General features: G+C 37.6%; 1 protein-coding gene and 1 long non-coding RNA gene across 4 annotated transcripts in view; one reads left to right on the top strand and one right to left on the bottom strand.

The window, feature by feature from the left end:
* Nucleotides 1-19950, bottom strand: part of LOC133523223 (uncharacterized) — a 524757-nt gene that overhangs the window by 23219 nt on the left and 481588 nt on the right. For all 3 annotated transcript variants that reach the window (XM_061858700.1, XM_061858702.1, XM_061858701.1), the window contains 9 exons: nt 11393-11487; nt 7774-7868; nt 6992-7136; nt 6442-6580; nt 5790-5941; nt 4297-4406; nt 4029-4189; nt 3343-3612; nt 817-1034 (listed from right to left, as the gene is read on the bottom strand). In XM_061858700.1, the coding sequence (XP_061714684.1) occupies nt 817-1034; nt 3343-3612; nt 4029-4189; nt 4297-4406; nt 5790-5941; nt 6442-6580; nt 6992-7136; nt 7774-7868; nt 11393-11487 (1385 nt within the window). The remainder of the gene's footprint in view (nt 1-816; nt 1035-3342; nt 3613-4028; nt 4190-4296; nt 4407-5789; nt 5942-6441; nt 6581-6991; nt 7137-7773; nt 7869-11392; nt 11488-19950) is intronic.
* Nucleotides 1-19950, top strand: part of LOC133523241 (uncharacterized) — a 321866-nt gene that overhangs the window by 82733 nt on the left and 219183 nt on the right. The window lies entirely within an intron of this gene.

The following is a 19950-nucleotide window of genomic DNA, read 5'->3' as shown; positions in this document are numbered from 1 at the left end:
TAAATCTAAACCTTTTGTACTGATCAAGTCAAATATTGCAAATCACTCTTTCATCATCCTCCATACTATCAACACCTACTTTCTACATTGAACCGTTTTGGCAAGAACCCTTGTAAACCAGTACCTTTGGGAAGATTATACTTCGCTTCATTATAAATCGAAGTTTTTTTTAAGTCGTCGACATCCTGACCTGCACGGCGGCTACAGTTATGTATGCTAGAAGATGAAGGATTACCGGAGTGGTAGCTGAAGACACTAAGATTTTTAATTTGTCGATGGGAAAGCTATAAAATGGATGACTTTGAGCTTATTCCATCTTAAGACAATTAAAAAAATAACTCCTTATCCATCCACTGTCAGGGCTTCCCCCTATTGTCAAACGTGGTCTTTGCAAATGTGTAAGCATGGGACGGAAAATGTTGCTTCCTGTCTTATACCACCAGTATTGCTATCTTTATCTTACCTCTATCCACCCCCTCCTCTTCCCACAAGGTCACGGCTCCTCTCCACTAGCGAGCGTTGTCTTCGAAAGGCCAAAGATAGTGTATGGCCACGGGGCACTAAATATGAGACTTGTGCGCAGCATGAATGCAATCGTAGAACCAATATTACTATCTTTCTCTTACCTCAATCCATCCTCTTCCTTTCCCACAAGGCCACGGTGGTCACGATTCTTCTCCGCTAGTGAGCGAAGTCTTCGCAAATGACACAGATAACGAATGAACGTGAGGCGCGATGAATCACGTGATCCTCCACTGCGCAGCGTAAAGATTCTGATCTAAGCTCATTGTTACCAGTATTGCTGTCTTTATTTACCTCTATCCATCCTCTCCCTTCCCCACAAGGCCAAGGTTCCTCGCCACTAGCGAGCATCGTCTTGGCAAAGGCCACAGATAACGTATGATCATGGGGCGCGATAAGTCGCGTCCGCAGAGTGAAGCGCGGCGGCGGCGCGCGAGGCCAGTTGGGTGCCGACAGTCGGCCTGAGCGGACGTGGAGGAGCTCTAAGGTGTGTGTTACGTTTACTGTGCCAACTGGAAATTAAATTAAATAAAAAAAATTAAAAAAAAAATTAAAAATTATTTATTCAATCAAGAGTAATTTACAGTTATCATATAGTGTATAGTACCTCTTTTTAAGTAAATCTTTACCTGTGTTAAGAGGTACTGCTCTTTTCTTAGATCAACAAAAATCTTAATTGTAAGTAATAAAATCCAATGAAACAATAAATTATTACAAAAATATTATATCTTGAAATAATATTAAACCATGAGTTTGGTGTACCTGTGTTTGATATATGTCCTTTCTTTTTCGTATTATTGAGTGTATATAATGTATGTAAGTTTATTCAAATTCAGCAATGTTTAGTAGTACGTTTTCGATATTTTGGTAAGTCATCTTTTTTATCCAGTCCATTATACATTTTTTGCATTTATTATAAGGTAAGTGGTAAATATTTATTTGTCTATTGATGAAGTTATACAATTTTGCAGACCTGGTGGAGAATTGTCTACTCGCAAAGGTAGTGTTAATAGACGTAGTTGGTATAATATTATCTTTTCTTCTTCTATTTTGTACAATGGAATTAAAGTGCATAGATTTGTGCAGTCTTAGGGTGGTAAATAGAATATATAGTTTTCTAACAGATAAAACGTCGGATAGCTTATACAGATCTGTGGTAGGGTATCTAAAAGGCTTGAAGTGAATTACTTTTAATAGAAATCTTTGGGCTCGTTCAAGTTCTAGAAATTTCATTTTTGTGGCACCTCCCCAAACTGGTATGCAATAAGTAAGAATAGATTGGGCTAGGGTTAAATACATCTGTTTCAGTAAGTTTTTGGAGGCTATGTGTCTCAGGTTTTTAAAGATCCAAATTAATTTTCTGGTACGGGACATTATTAGTTCAGTGTGGAGGTGCCAGGTCAGACGTTGGTCAACTAAAATACCAAGATATTTAGTACTATCTACCTTCGAAATAGAAGGACAGGAACAATTTTGTGGATTAATGCATGAATGGATTTTGATTCTGAAATCGTTACTTGGTTGAGTCCTTTTATTGTTTGTGAAACAGATATAATTGGTTTTAGAAGTATTAAGTGTAAGTAAACGAGAGTTAAGCCAGTGGGCAACTTTGGATAGATCCTGTTCGGCATATTTATTAACATCTGTCCATGTTTCTCCAGAGAAAACAATAGCGGTATCATCTGCGTAGGAAACAATATGACCATTTTTTATTTTCATGTCACAGAGTCCGTTTATATAAATAAGGAATAAGGTTGGTCCAAGAACACTACCTTGTGGCACGCCAAATGTTATATTGGATTCATCACTGATGTGGTTTCCTATTTTAACTCTTTGTGTGCGGTTTTGGAGATAATTTTCAAGTAACTTCAGTGGAATGTCTCTTATGCCTATGTTTTCTAAAGTTTTAACAAGAGAGGGAATAGAAACTGTATCAAAAGCTTTTTTAAGGTCTAAAAAAACTGTTAAGCATTTTTGATTATTGTCAATTTTATTTACTATTACAGAAGAAAGGGTTGTTACCGCATCTTCGGTTGACATAGCTTTCCTAAAACCAAATTGTGAATTTGACAGTATATTGAACTTCTCAAGGTAATTAATAAGTCGCTTATTGAGGAGTTTCTCTAAAATTTTTGAAATAGCTGGTAGTACTGAAATTGGCCTGTAGTTGGCTGCTTCATCTCTGCTTCCACTTTTGTATACTGGGGTTATAATCGCTTTCTTTAGTAGATTTGGGAAAATACCCTTGTTAAAACATAAATTGAAAAGGTGGGTGAGAACGGGTACAATAAAGCTGCTTGCCAGTTTTAGGAATTTTGCCGAAATGTTATCCCAACCAGGGGCACTATCTGATTTGAGATTCATTAAAATGGTATGAACTTCCTTAGGATCCGTTTCCAGTAACACAAAAGAACATAGTAGGGGATTTGACGGTTGGTTGACTGTATTAGGTTGATGGGTATTGTTTAATAAGATATTTTCAGCTAAAGATTTCCCGACGTCAGCAAAGTAGTTATTAACAGCATTTATAGATTCAAGCATTTATAGGAAATCAAATAGAAGTTTCACTTCCGTAGATACATTTACTATGAATCAGCTATATTTTGGTGGCGCCAGAAAGAACTATTAAAGGTCTTGTAAGTAAAGTTTATTAAAATATCCGTCTGTACGAGGACTATTTGCTTTTGATTGGGAAGAACAGTAGTGGTAGAGAGAGACTATTTATTTTTTACTTTTTTGCAAAAAGCGAACAACTAATCTATGCATTTCGCTTTAGCGCAATTTGCTATAAAAATGGTATCATTTGTAGGTATCACTTACCAGTTTTAAAATAAGCCTGAAACCCCTTCCCACTAACATTCCTCCCGGTCTTGAACCTCACTCGCATCATCTCCGCCGTCGACACGAACAGGCCACTTGTGAACACGTCAGGGTTGAGGAACGGTCTGATGGGCTGGTCCTGCAGGTCCACTTGGACTTCGAGGAAGGAGTCAGGGATGTCTGTGGTGTCTGTGAGGTTGGACGGGAGGCCCTTCTCAAACGTTCCGTAGCCGAAGTTGAAGTAGGTGATATTTAGGAAGACGCGTTTGCCTGGAAGTTTATGAGAGATTAATTTGTAGACTGTGTAGAGACCGGCTTTTACGAAAACAGTAAAAGGAAAAAAAATACATCGTTTGATTACTGTGCAGTTTATAAAATCTTGTAACAAGATTTTAAGTGCTTTTTGACTTGGTTTCGATGTCATTGCAGGTCTTCCAGTTCATCGTAATTAAAAATAACTTCTGGTAAAACACAACTCCATCAATCTTCTTTACAAAAAAGTTAACATTCTAGTTATTTAGTGGTATCTGGTTAGTATTAACTTCTTCTGCGTCTATAGTAGATGTTTCGTTCGATTATGATAGTTGAGTTCATTAAACGTATATCTGTAGGAGTTAAGGTAACAAGATGTCACCGCCTAACAGGCCACGAAAACTGTTATAGGTATTTCTAGAATGATCCACTACCTGCAGGAGCTAAGATGTCAACGGTGCAGTCTAAGTCAGGCAGTAAAAAATAAGGAAAGTGTGGGCTCCGCAACACGCCCTCTTTGGAAGTGAAGGTTTGCGATGGGCACCCCAGCAGCTCTACCGCCTTCCAGGTTAGGGAAAACCCCGATGCTTGAGTGCTGGAACATACAAAGAATAAATAAATAAACGTAAGATAATTTGAAACCTATTTCCACACTAAAGTTAATGAGGCTTGTGTCAACTTTAGTAACGATGGATAACTTACTTGTAATCTGAGTGGAAGTGCAGCACAGCCTTGTTGCTGGAAGCGACCCATCTCGTCTCTCCGACGGTTCCGCAGTATCGCGACGACTTCATGTTGAGTGCATCCCGGAGCTGTAAGTATATTAATTTCCGTAATATGTGACAGTAACTTAATTAAATACATATAGTAATAAGGATTTCACGTTCAATATTTGAGGACCATTTCGCGTAACTCTTCATTTTGTGTGATAATTTTTGGTTAGTTTATAAGTTTATGTTATTGTGCTAATTAAATATTTTTCTTCTTCTTCTTCAATATTCACATAGCGAACAAAAGAAAGACGGCTTCGTCCTTTTTATTGTTACCCGCCGTCAAAAATACCTACGTATTGAGATCTGTAAATCAATACAATTTGCGTCAGAAAGTGATGTTTCATTTATGGTGCAGTTAACTTTTCTTGAGCAACACTGTGCAACACAATAACAACTGCTCCACAAAAGTTAATTGCGGTGCGGATACAAAAGATAGAAATGACATGCTTTATAATTTACTTTTATGCGACGGTCCAGCGGATAAGAATAATCCTAGTTAAGTTAATTAAATATCTATCCACTTAGTTTTGTGTGCCGTATCTTTGTTTAAAGACATCTAAGGCCTTTATTTCCGTCCCAAAAAAATTGACGCTGATCGCAGCGTACTAACTGCGACAATCTAACTGATAAATAGTCGGTGGACCTTGTCTTTCCAATAAGATTGAAGAAATATCATTTAACGGTGTGGAAGATAGTACGGTGTAAACGGAAGCCGAGGCCTAAAGGCCAAGGAGTCAATAACACGTAAATCATATCATTTATGACACAAACTTTATGAAGTTTCTTTTCAAACAACTTCAGCGCTGTGTTCTCACAAAAGGGTTTCTCCGACAATATTTGTCAAGATACTTGTAGAAAAGTAATAAAAGCTCAAATTGTCTTCGGATGCTCATTTCAAGAACTTTGTAGTAACTTTTGCAGCCTTTATACAGTCAGGCCCCCTTAAACATGTTCTACGATCGAGTATTCCAAGCTTTAAGATACAAATATTCTTTATTCATAGGCCTATCAACAAGCAATTATGAATAGTTAAAACAAATACTCCAACTTACGGATAAGGTTGTGTTGTGGCTCGACTTGAATAGAGCAAGAGATTGAAGATCATATTTTCATAGAAATTTCACATTAATGATGACATCCCGACACTTTGTTATTGCCAATGCCATGCACTGAGCTTGATACGACTGTGGTTGAATGCGTTTACCTGAAATTTTAAGCTTACAGCTAGAGCTGAAGCCCTTGTTTTGGTGCAGTGAAGGGTACAGGAGATGCCAATGGGTCGAAGTGTGTCCCTAAAGTCCCTAAGCCCCAGTTACATTAAGATTAGTTTCAATGGCACACAACTTATATCAACATCTACAATCTAATACACAGTTGTTCTCTAAGAAGTGTAGTGTAACAATCTAAGGGGGTAAATCTTACCTCGACATAGTCGTAGAGACAGTCCTTCTGGAACTCCAGATCGATATGCTGGAAGACGAATACGAGCCTGGTATCAGGAGGCCCGACGACGTGCACCCAATAGTCCAGGTCATTGTCGTACAGGTTTGGGTGCTCGGGACTTGTTAGTGTGCCTGGAAACAGTAATTATGTATATTATAGAACTTGAGAGCCAGGTTGAAATTCAAAGCTTCAAGCGGTGGCTCTAGCGTCCATTATCAGACGCTAGCTAAGAGGAATTGCATGAGAGCCCTGCGTGCCGGGAGGTATGGCTTCGGTGCGCGCTGCGGTCCAAACCCTCGTACTTTAGCTTGAAAATGGTACGGAACTTGTAGTAGAATGGTAGGGATAGGTACGGTACGGAGGGGGATCAATTAAATAGCTTTACTATCATCGGCAGAGACGTGTGGTTAATATAAAATCTTTTGCAATACATCGCTAGACCAACTGAATAGTGGAACAAAATATTTGGTTCCTATGGAATTATTGACATACATTTATCCGGATCAATGCATTTGGGAATAGAAGGATGCCTAAAAAGCAAACCTGGGTAGCAGGTAAAAGACCCAGCAGGAAAATGCGAATGGTTGTAGGACATTGACGTAAGATCATGATCGGCTTCGTATTGGATTACCTGACGACCCTTCAACAGTCCTGTTTTTGACGATGACCTCAGAGAGTCTTCGTTTGCACACGTAGCCGCCCGTGGCCGAGCACTTGTGTAAAGTCCAGAAAAGGCCGCTGGGCTGCGATGGGACTGGAGATGACTTCCACTGAAAACATTATACGTTATGTATATATTTAAATATTTTGAAAATAAAATCTTTTTTTTGAGGAAGAGACTGTGATTTATCAAAAAATGTAAACGTAAGCATAAGACTTGAACGCAAAAAATTGAAGGTATCAATTTTATGCCTGTTAAATCTCGACTGGCCTGTTCGAATCTCGAACTTTTTGATCTATCTCAGATTGCGAAAAAATTTTGTATAGTCTGGAAAACCAATATTTCCAGTAGAAAAAAGGGTGAAATTCAAATTATGTAAGGAATAACGACCCTTCGCGTAGTCACCCTACATCTTTAAAATTTCCGCCTTTTTCTACTGACTATTATTATTCAAAACTATTATTTGTTAGCTAAATTAAAGCATAATTTGAGAAGCTAAATCACGTTTGATAGTCCTTACTTGAACTCCCAAACATGCATCTCTCTCCTCTGATTCGTTATACTGTTGCCATCCTCTGTACCCGACAGCGCTTCCATCGCTCCAGGTGAAGTTTTCCCACCGACCATCTTCTGATCTTGCGCCTAACCAGTACACCGTTCCGGCACTGAAAAAGCATTTTTTTGAGAAGGACAATTTTCTTTACTGCTCTCGTCATATATATTTTAGAGGACTTATAATTTTGTTTGTTCGGCCTTGCTACTTATTTATTTGTACAAGTGCGTATACAATTTGTAAGATTCGAAAAGGACTTTCTGCCCGGGATTTTAAATACTTGGAGCAAAATACTTCCAGAATAAATAAACATTGTATGGCATATTTGGAAAAGAAAAGATTTGATACATCTATAGGCTTATACATAGTCGTGATTATTACTAATTTAGGGATTCAATTACCCTAGAAAAATGCCACCTGCAATGATATGTTGCACAACTAAGTGTTAAAAAAATATGTATATATTTATTTTCGTAAAATATACAGGTGTTCATAAAGTAGGGGTTAGTGCTAAAATTTGCGTGTGTTGGGTAACACCGCTCATTCTTAATTAACAGATTGTCACAAGAAAATGTTGTTGATTGGCGTGACATGAAGTGTAGCCATAAGAAATATCATATGTTTTTGAGCTTTATTATGCAAGATATTAGCACGGTATTCCAAAGTTACAAATTATTACAATTTGATCTTATTTTGTTATCATTCGCATTTAATTACACTCGCGCAAAATAAAATAAAAATATTAAAACCTGTAGTCGCTGCTTTGCCGAATCCCCGAGACGATGAAGCGTTCCTCCTCGGCCGAGTGGACGGATGACAGCCGCATGTTCAGGCCTTCGCATACCTGAAGACAAGAATAGTAGTTTGTGTAAGGACGCTAGGACTAGGTCTATCTAGGCAAGGGGACGATCGCTTCTCCATACAAACGTAGTCCCCATTTTCCTCTTTGGTTTATGGAGAATAATTTAACATTATTTGATCCTAGAAGTATGTAAGCGCGAAAGTGACGGGTATAGTGACAAGTGATATTTTTTTTTATACCACGACGGTGGCCAACAAGCATACGCCCCCCTGATGGTAAGCAGTCACCGCAGCCTATGGACGCCTGCAACTCCAGAGGTGTTACATGCGCGTTGCCGACCCTAAAAAAAATAGAACCACGCTGCCACCGCTGCAGTAGCAGTATGGTTCCATTTTTATCACCTGTCACTATGCCCGTCACTTTCGCGCTTACATACTTGTCAGAAAGTGACAGGCATGGTGACAGGTGATAAAAATGGAACCATACTGCTACTGCAGCTTTTAGATATCGTTAATGTTTAATACAGATTCCCTTTGATCAAGAGAGAAATCAATCATGAAACAATACTGAAACACGGAATTTAATTATCGCTTCAAATTTTCATTTTCCTCTCCTTAGCGACGTCTCTTATTCCCGTCAATTCTCAATCGAAGCCGCCTATATTTGTTCGCATTTCGCAAAAAAATATTTAAAACGAGGCAGGTAATTATTACGTCAATATTCTCGATTCTCTCCTTTGTCACGCCACTATTTCCGATTCCAAGCATCCGCTCGCATTGTTCTAACATTGTAGTTAATAATCTGTTGTCTGTTTATCTATCCATGGCCGTTCCCGTTTTGTTCTAACTACCCCTAAATAGATATTTGGATATAACGATCTAAACACAATGATTTAATCATTGTGTTTAGATCGCATCATGTTGCAGTGCCCTGCCCTGGACGACAGGCTAATGGGATTGCTTACCCTCAAGCGGTCCGTATGCTTGGTTGTCACCATTTTTAGCAAATCCTAGTTTTCATATTTTTTTACATCCCAAATGCGTCAAATAGCTTCCAAAACGCAGTATTTTCATATTAGCTATTTGAATCTTTGTGTAGAAATTTCTCCTTCATGATTCTACTACCTTAATTTCTATCAAGCCTTCCACTCGCATTGTCTTACTAACATATTTTGCTATAACATATTGCTATATATATAGAGCGTGCGACTTGCAATCCGGAGGTTCAAACCCCGGCTCGTACCAACGAGTTTTCGGAATTTATGTACGAAATATCATTTGATATTTACCAGTCGCTTTTCGGTGAAGGAAAACATCGTGAGGAAACCGGACTAATCCCAACAAGGCCTAGTTTATCCTCTGGGTTGGAAGGTCAGATGGCAGTCGCTTTCGTAAAAACTAGTGCCTACGCCACATCTTGGGATTAGTTGTCAAGCGGACCCCAGGCTCCCATGAGCCGTGGCAAAATGCCGGGACAATGCGAGGAAGAAGAAGATATTGCTATATATATACAATTAAAATAAAAACTGGCGACCCGCCCCGGCTTCGCACGGGTTACAAAAAACCTAAATAAATTATAAACCTAAAGAGCGTAGACGTGTTTTCATATAGAATCGGCCCTTTCACGAAATGGTTTCTGTATGTAAGTTTCAGCTTCCTATCTTTGTTATTATCAGAGATATGATTTTTTGAAAATTTCCAAAAATATCCGGATTTTGCCGCATCGGCTAATGCGATTCACGTGATTCTTTGGGAAAGTAATAAACATATAATGACTCACGTATTCCTTAAATAATATTGTATAGTGCCAAAAAAAACTTGGATAAATGTAGGGAATAAAACTTCAGACTTTTTTTTTCTTGCTTTCTGGAAGAGCGACACCAACAGTTCTTCATTAGCTGATTGCTTATATAAAGGGCTGCCATATATATTTTTTTCAAAATAATCCAGTTAGTACTTCATACTAAAAAATATAAAAGTAATCTTTGCGCAGAAGTAGGTTCTCGCCTATTTCCTCCGTGCTTCCGCTCGCATTGTCCTAACGGCATTATCGACTGTCTGTTGATCCGTCCGGGACTATTAGTTCTTTGTGATTCAATCGTACCGGGCGATTATTCAATTTGTAAATTAATGAAATGATTCTGAAATGATTCTCGAATGATCCCAGGTTGTGTACGTTTGACTTTGAAGGGCACTTTAAAGGTTTGGAGTTGGTAAGATATACTGTTTTTGTCTTAATTTGAAAATACAATTCAATTATAGGCTACCTTTTTGATTCCATTATGTTAAAAATTGAGGCCGTTTTGAGTACTTTTGAGTATTTGTGAGTCTGTCACTAAAGGATAAGTCCTAAAGGTAATTAAAGACTCTGAACAACTATTTAGATCTTTCTATATTCCCTAACCTAGACCATGAGTATGGTTTTTCGCCCTGGGTCGTACTTGGTTCAACAGGTCTCCATAGCAGTTCAGCGGGGGCATTTTGCAGGCATTATGGGCACCTTTGAGCCAGGTACGATACAGGGTGGGTTATTTTAGGCTTCAGGTTTCGTTTTATTTGGCATAATTGTAGAGTTTTTTGTATGACTACTTTGTACACTGTTCAAAAATGTACAAAAACTATTTTCATGTCATTTATTTATTTCATTCAATCAGCAATAACAGCTAACCCTTACGTGCTAATTGTATATTACTTAGTGTCTAACATGCATTCATCACTGACTAATGCATGTGTTGTCTTAACTTAAAAACAACTAGAGTCTTAATCATAAAAAAAACTTTGTAGATACAAACTCCTAAAACTGTGCGCGAAATTCTTGTCGTCTATAAGATGGGAGATTTCAACAATAATACTTCGATCACATGCTTTAAATAACTGAATTTCGAAAGGCAGGTCCGCATATAAGTTAACTAACTCGATGCACTCGTCCACGTTCTCATCGGCTGAATTGTTAACAGTCAGTGAGCTGACCTGAGCCATAGAGAAATAAGTAGCATGGAGTGCTCATTCCATACATCGATTTTGGTACCAAAACGATTGTTATTTTCGTAGTCGACATCTAGCATTCAGTAGCGAAATTGTCAGTACTGCTACTTGACACTAGATGTCTCAAGTGTTGTGACTGGTGAAAATTGTATTGCTCAACAATTTACAACTAATATTACAAGCAGAAGGAGTTGAAAATAGAGTTCCGACGAATCCGGTTATAATATTAGCTGAAAATTGTCGAGCATTAGACTTTTCGTTCGTCGCTACATCTATTGTCGAGTAGCAGTACTGATAATTCCGCTGCTCGATGCTAGATGTCGACTGCGAAGTTAATAATCGTTTTGGTACCCAAACTGATGTATGGAGTGAGCACTCTATGTTACTTATTTCTCTATGCCTGAGCACACATTCACTACAACTTGTAGGACAGTGTTGGCCGAAAGTTAACTAGAATTGAAAATATTGAAAATTAACCATTACAAATTAGATAGTAAACAGTAACGGGCGGTTACAGTTTGTGGTTCAACACAGTTGTAGGACTAGACTGTACATAGTAGGGGTAAACTCTGAAGTACTCACTTGTTTGGCGGTCGCCCACGAGGCCCGCGGGTAGCCGGAGAAGAGATAACAGTAGCCGTCGAACAATGCTTGCTTCACGTCCGTGCACGATTGAGCTGTCGACAAAATTTACAACGTTAGAATATTAGCCATCAGACCTGATACCAGCACATTGATTATAAATGTAATCTAATAGTGATAATAAACGCATGGTTTTTTAAATAGAAATATGTTATATATTCGTCAACACAAATAAAATAATTTGCATATAAGAAACGCGGAAAGAATAAAGTGCCACGAAATGGCCTCATCTCAACAATGGCTCAGCGTATTTCTGGTGACTTCCAGTGCAGATCTTCCGAAGAGACCTGATTTATGAATATGGTTTATTGTTAGGTAAACTACAGGAGGTCGTTGTGACCGACGAATGGCATCTCGTAAGACGTGTAAGGTCTTACGAGATGCCATTTTAACAAATGTCATGTGACGTAATACCCGGAGGCCCAAAGCCCGTAGACCGGAGTAGCATAATACCAGAAATATAACCAAAATCATACTATGGTAAACAACCGAAGCGCTGGTGGCCTAGCGGTAAGAGCGTGCGACTTGCAATCCGGAGGTCGCGGGTTCAAACCCCGGCTCGTACCAATGAGTTTTTCGGAACTTATGTACGAAATATCATTTGATATTTACCAGTCGCTTTTCGGTGAAGGAAAACATCGTGAGGAAACCGGACTAATCCTAACAAGGCCTAGTTTACCCTCTGGGTTGGAAGGTCAGATGGCAGTCGCTTTCGTAAAAACTAGTGCCCACGCCAAATCTTGGGATTAGTTGTCAAGCGGACCCCAGGCTCCCATGAGCCGTGGCAAAATGCCGGGACAACGAGAGGAAGAAGAAGAAGAAGATACTATGGTAAACAACATAATATTTAAAGAAAATACGCGATGGATGCGATTTTTGTATTCTACGCAAAGTGTAGTTCGTCACGACACCCTTTATTGATGATAAAACATGTAGTATGGCCGTGTACGGTTTCAGAAGAATTTCGTGCCACGAACTCTACGGCTGTCTGCCGAGGTTTCCCGTGTATATTCTACAGAGCAGGTTCATTTATATAAAAACATAGTAAGATTAAAGGATCCGTAAGATGTTGCCGTCCTTTTGGGTTGAAAATACAATTCAATTATAGGAACCTGTACTTGTTTAATCACATAAATGGTAATATTTTTAGATTTTGCGAGGAAAAAACAAAACTTATAAATTAGATTTTTTTTGTCAAAACAGTAAAAGTACAATTTTCAAAATGGTGGCTTAACATCGAATAATTGCACCAAAGCGTGCTGGGCTTGTAGGCACTTATTCGCCAGTTCAGTGGTGTAAAGGCTTAAAATATTCATAAATCAGCTAATTATTTATTTACGGATAAAATTAAATGGACGAATCCGATCCCACTTTATCGGATACATTTTATTATACTGCTCAGTATAATTATTTGGACTTTCTTTGTCCATTTTGATCCATCGTATAACGTGTTATCGTGTTGTATAGAATAACTAGGTGGATAAACCCGTCCTTACGTATGCATAAATTAATCTTTAAAATAACTGTAAAAAAAAAACAATTTAATTCTTTACATCCTAAATGTCTAAGCTAAAGGTCGGACGTAAAATATAAGCTTAGAGAAAATATATAAATGGATAGTAGTACATTACTTTTTATCTCAGAAATATTATAGATATAACATTAGTATTTAGGTTAAACATGTTAGTTTTGGCTTAAACGAAATCTTTAAAAGTAAACAACTTGCAAGCCGCCCTCGTTTAAAGCTTGGATAGCTACGTTTGACATCCCTAACGAGTCTTGGCCGGGGCACAGTAATTTAGCTTATTACTGCTCGGTGCTCACTCTACTCTTATTCTAGATATGTCCTACATTTTTAAAGGCTTAGCTTTGCCGCTAGGATGTTATACTTATATATATGTACACTTGCATTAAATACTAAGAAAAAAAAATGTAAGTGACGTCACATGTAAGTAACATTTTAATATTTTCTTTCACCTAATTGGAGCAATCAAGAAATCGTCGGTTCTCGTCATAAACGTTCGCGTTATATTTTCGCCTCATTCGGCCGTCGGGGCACATTGAACGATATATTGAACGATTGCTCGTCGAATACGGTCTTTATGTAATGGGACTTTCATAGATCTGGTTTATTTGATGTCAGGCCAGTTTTATTTGTCAGTTTTTTGTTGGTTAAGTCGGAAATAGTGTGGAATATTAGGGAATATTATATTTGTCTCGAGTAGATACTTTGGATACGTGGCCAGACGGGAGTTGGATAACTTTGCAAAGCGCATCATGGTTGCCATGGTGGATGGAGGCCGGGGTGGGTGGACATAGTACAGAAGGCCTGCCAGAGATCTACACAGGCGCCCATTAATTAAGAAGGCGGAATAATTTTGCAGAATGGAGAGCCTTGGTGCTCAAAATAACAACCTGATGTGGTCGCAACCCTCAGTTACGAGCAAACGAGGAATAAGTAGAGAATATTTCGGACTTCCAAAATGTAAATTACTGAAGCGCCGTCGGTAACTTTCCAAAATTACGAAATTTCCCATTGAAAACATTTGGACTTTTATCATATTTTTGTATGTTTCCAAAATGAACGTCTCCTTAATTTTCTATGAATTACCCAGAATTTCCGAGAATTTTTTTCTTAACCTCTTTTCAAACTGCCTACGGGCATTATTTGTGTGATGAACACAGATATTTGTTGCCGAGTCATGAGTGTTCTCTATCTATATACTTAGGTATGTATATCGACGTCTAGTACCCATAGAACAATCTTTGCTTAGTTTGAGGCTGGGTCGATCTGAGTAAGATTTTCCCCAAATATTTTTATTTAATTAAATATTCATTAAAAAAAAACTTGTCGTAACTTGCACATTTGTGCTTATAAAACAAGGTAGAAAGTATCTTAAACTCTTAACCGCCGTAGTCTGATATATAAAATATACAAAATACAGTCTCATAAATAGGTAAGACAAAACTTCGTTTAACTTCATACCGGCGGCGACACGAGCACATTTGATGAAACATTCTAAGCGGTTAAAAGGAAGAATTACTCGGTAAATATCTAAAATTTTACAGCTTCAAAGATTTCTAGAATTCTCAATAAAATTCAGCTCGCTAGTCTAACCTCACTTAAACGAGTAACGGGTCCGTTTCTAGCACCTAAATACGATAAAAGGCATAATCCTTAAGTACCGTCTTATCCGAAGTCTTCGTAACCACTGGAGAGAAGATTAAGGTAAAAGTACTTAGGAAAAAGAGGTATTTTTCTTTAAAGCTCTGAGCGTTTGTAAATTTGCACACTCGTAAACTAATTTCAAAAATGTTATTTATACAACTTGAAACGAAAAGATGAAACAAATCTATTTGATTAAATATTTTGATTTGTGTTGTATAAATACTTAATCACATATCCAATTAATATCTGAAATGGATGGCCTGGAGGACCTGGTAACTTTTTAGGGTTCCGTACCTCAAAAGGAAAAAAACGAAACCCTTATAGGATCACTTTGTTGTCCATCCGTCCGTCCGTCTGACTGTCAAGACCCTTTATTTCGGAAACGCGTGGAGGTATGAAGTTGAAATTAAAATCATATACTCAGGTATCTGTCAAAAAATCAAACTTCTCAGTTATGCCACAAACAACGTATATTTCGACGCTTTCAAGGGAATGAAAATGTAAAGGGTACTTCTCGTTGATCTAGAACTATGAAATTTGGCATGTAATAGCGTCTTACATCTTATACTACAAGTGCAGGAAAAAATCTGAAAACTATAATTATTGTAAAAAAAGTTACATTTGTACGGAACCCTCAGTAGGCGAGTCCGATTTTTTTTTTCTTTTACTTTTACCACGACGGTGGCAAACAAGCTTACGGCCCGCCTGATGGTAAGCAGTCACCGCAGCCTATGGACGCCTGCAACTCCAGAGGTGTTACATGCGCGTTGCCGACCCTTTAAAAACCTGTACACTCCTTTTTTGAAGAACCCCATACTGTATTTTCTTCACTATATCGTTTATACACATAATATTTAAGTTTATCGAAAGGTAGTAACTACTTAGCGTTTGTTTGTGGAATTAGTTTCAAGGTTCGTGTTTAGGGTTCCGGACTTACAAGTTGTTCGTGCAACTTAGTTAAATATAACTAATAACCTTCTCCACGTGCTATGTGTTGTACCTGGGTGAATTGCAGAAAATAATTATGTCCCTTTAAGTGTATTTAGTGTCCCTCAAAAACACGGATGATTTAAAAATATATTTTTCCTGACAGGATTCCAATTATATTTTTCACAGCTTCACAATCAGGGAGGAGTGTTATTTTACAGAGTCTAGATAGGTGCGACGACGAGCGAAGCGAGGAGGTGCATGTTAGGTGAACTGCGACGTAAACAGTGCGCGAAGCCGAGCGAGCAAAGCAAGCGTGCCGTGGTAGCGGCCGGCGAGGGCCAGATCCGACATATTTTATATTGTACGCAATTGACTTACATTACATTAAAATAAGTAAGTAAGTAAGTAAATATTCTTTATTGCACCAACAATTATACATTTTACATACATGTAAATACTACAAATGAATTTTAAAGGAAAATAGAACGAGGTAACAACAGGCGGTCTTATCGCTAAAAAGCGATCTCTTCCAGACAACCTTTAGGTAGCAGGAAATTTAGAACTCATACAAAAGTCAACAGGTAGTGCAAGGAGTTAAATATGGAGACTATTAAACACAAACACACATACTACTTATATAAGTATTAAAACAATACCTAATATACTAATAAATATACAATATAATATAATACAATATATATATAAATATAAATAATATATAAATAAGAAAAGTTATCCAAATTATGCGAATAGTTAGAAAAGCCATCAGGAAAATAAGCTATTGAAAAATAATAGGACATCACACAGGATATCACAAAAAAAAGATATTGACACAAATATCGCCATTCTCCAATTAAATATGTATAAAGACTATAACTCTATAGCATCCAAACTACTGGGCATATTTTGATAAATGAGGTCTAGGTGAGGAGGATCTAGGTTTCATAGATATTCAAGAAAGAGATGATTAAGTAGGAAAAACAAAACTTTATTTTCACAAAGACATTTGTATGTCGGCTGCATAGTTTACACCAACTTACAAAATCCTATAAATTACATACACATTACTACACAATGCAGTATTTCACAACGTCATATATGTAGTAGATAATATAATGTCACGTAAACTGCATCGTATACAACAATTTTAGCCCAAACAAAGCTCGGAGCACTTCGCTTTACGACAACATTTCTACAAGTTATGTTGCACATTATCGAACTTATATGTTGTACGCGACTTGTTTATGTTGGTGTAAAGATAACGTGTCTTGCTGCAGTCATTTGTTTTATTTTATGTCGGATTTAACAGTCCTTAAATAATAACGACAGATTTTTATCGTTCACTTTGTTGTGCTTAACTTTTTATGTGATAGAACTTGAATAGATGTGATTTTGTGTAAATAAAATACATTATTTATTATTAAGGATTAAGGTAAAATTACATTAGTCTCATAAATGTTTATTCAAAACTACATTATAATAAATAAATAAATAAATATTATAGGACATTATTACACAAATTGACTAAGTCCCACAGTAATTTAATTTTAATTTATTTCTTTATTTCAGGCCAATTTGCCCATAGATTGTTAGTTATATACAGACTTACAATACTAGTGTTAGTACATCTTAACCTAGGTCTCACGGCTTCATTTGGGGTCTTGGTACACAGGACGATGAGCTGACGCCCAGTGACAAAAAAATGGACAGTCCCATCTCTCCGCTATATCTACCAGCAAGCTGTTGGTGCTACTCCGCAAGCGAAGCATTTGAGAGGCGATTCTTTTTCTCATAATTGCATGAAAATCATCCATTCGTGCTTGCGCAAACATGCCTGAGGCACTGCAAAAGCGTGGTAGCCCCAACAGCATCCTGAAGCCGTTATTGAACTGGACACGCAGAGCACTGTAAGCGCGCTTCGTATAATTGATCCACAGGCTGCACGTGTAGAATAATTGGCAATACGACATAAATAATGTTTTCTTGACCTCCACTGTACAACGCTTGGCTTAATAAGGCTTGTGTTGAGGGTACTTAGACAACGATATATATAATATATAAATATTTATGAATACTTAAATACATAGAAAACACCCATGACTCAGGAACAAATATCCATGTTCATCACACAAATACATGCCCTTACCAGGATTTGAACCCGGGACCATTAGCTTCGTAGGCAGGGTCACTACCCACTAGGCCAAACCGGTTGTCCAAAATAATCATAATCATAATTATAATCGTATATAAGTAAATTCAGGAATAGATCGTCAATACCAACAACAAATAATAATTGAATAATTAAATTCCACAAAACTACTTATCATGAAACCTATTTTACAAATATATATATATATATATATAATATATATATATATATATATATATTTTATTGTATGTGTAAATTAAGATGGGCAAAAACTTATAATAATTTATTGTATTTCTATAAGTCAGAACCTGTAATTGGCTCGGTAATTCTATTGGAAGTTCTAGATATATGTATATAGCGCTGTTGGTTTTCCATATACTAAAATAAAATAAAATAAAAATATTTAAATCTCATCTTTTAAAGAGGTAATAAAACATTTTCACCACAACAAAAAAAGTATTGAGACATAAGTATTCTGCTTGAAATAATAGCTTTAATAATAAGTTCTGGGGGCCTACCGCGAAAACCGAAATTCGCAAATTGCGGGGATCTTTCTCTTTTACTCTCACTAAGACGTAATTAGAGTGACAGAGAAAAATGCCCGCAATTGACGAATTACGATTTTTCCGGTAGCCGCCCTGATTCGAACTTCGATATTCGTGCATTGCATTATAACGTAATTTGCTAGTCGCAAATGTACATGTAAGCGAGATGCACTGCGATATCAAAATGTTAAAAGTCAGAATGTAATCGTTATTTCCAAGCATTATTGATTGTAGAAGAAATCATGACCCCGAGTAGAACAGCTATTGAACTAGATGGCGCTATACGGTGCCATATGTTTTGGTATGAAGTGTGGAATTAAAAGGAGGAAAATCTCTTATGGCAGAACTATTGCAAAAGTGACCATCTTTCAGGTTTAAATAATAGTTCCTAATCTCTCCGGTGGCGCTAGGTAGGCTCATGGATTACATGAATCATAGAGGTATAATAATATAGAGATGAAATGGGGGAGGGGCAACAAATAACCCGACCAAATTACGTAGGTTGTTTTGGGTATGTTGTCAGGAATGTTAAAATGTGTTTTTAATTTTGTCGCATTGCGTATGTTCTGTCCCTCACGGGCGCACGCGGATAGCACATATATATAAATACTAGGTCTATGACATTTTATTTCAGTGTATTGTGGCGCCGCCTATGTAATGTTTTTTGATGGACACTTTTCATACATAGAGATGTTCCTCCTTTTATTCCACGCTCCATATGTTTTGGGATAGGTAAGTAGTCAATTTTTGACAACCAGAGTTACTCGTACTTACCACATAATTTACCATACATTCACATCTACTTCAATTGTCGAAATCGAGGTACGACTTTTTCTTAGTATTTATGTTTTCTAACTACTATTAATTCTCCTCGAAGTGACCTATTCCGTAAACTTACGCAATAGAGCGCGTTTAACGCTCAACTCCTCTTTTATGAGGCAAAACCCGTTTATGTTCAACGCGCGGAAATAAAGATGTATTGGCTGCTTCAGCTGCGCTGACCAAATATTTACGAGGCGTTTTAGGGATCCGCAAAACACGAATGTTACGTATTATACTTTTTCACACTTCCCAGGAATTTACATCTATCTAAGGACGGGCCTTACGGGAAATAAGAATGCTGCTAGTTCAGCGGTCTCACTCACAAATTCGAGCCAATCATGCAGTCTAACGCAACTAGTTGCGACCAATTGCGCGCGTGATGCCAACTCATCAACAAATCGCGTTGTGGCGTTAGACTGCATGATTGGCTCTAATTCGTGTGCTTGACTTGACACCGCTGTCCTGGCCTCATTATTATTAAAAAAAAAATAACGTTTATTTCAAGCTCATAAAATGTTAGTTATTATTGTCCGTAAGGCCCGTCCTTACATATATGTCAATGCTCTTAGGCAAGTTTTATTTTCTTGAACATACACGTAATTAGGTGACCCTAGGATCACATGACCAGAAAGGTCCTCAGTATAAACACCGGTCCGAGGAAGCACGGAAGACCCCTTCAAACTTGGATGTCTGGTATCAACAATGACCTAAAGAAAACTTAAGTCCACGACACGACGATCCAGAACCGAACAGTATGGCGGAGATTGACGAGGAAAGCCGACCCAAATAAAATGGGATGAGGCACGACAAAAAGAGAGAGAGAGAGTATTTTTAAGTTAGATTTGACAAATTTGCGCGTCATCGTGGATGACACGAACTATAA

This window comes from Cydia pomonella, chromosome 12, assembly GCF_033807575.1.
Source record: "Cydia pomonella isolate Wapato2018A chromosome 12, ilCydPomo1, whole genome shotgun sequence".
NCBI classification, from domain to species: domain Eukaryota; kingdom Metazoa; phylum Arthropoda; class Insecta; order Lepidoptera; family Tortricidae; genus Cydia; species Cydia pomonella.
The sequence above is the reverse complement of the archived record's forward strand: the minus strand, read 5'-3'. Positions and strand labels throughout refer to the sequence as shown.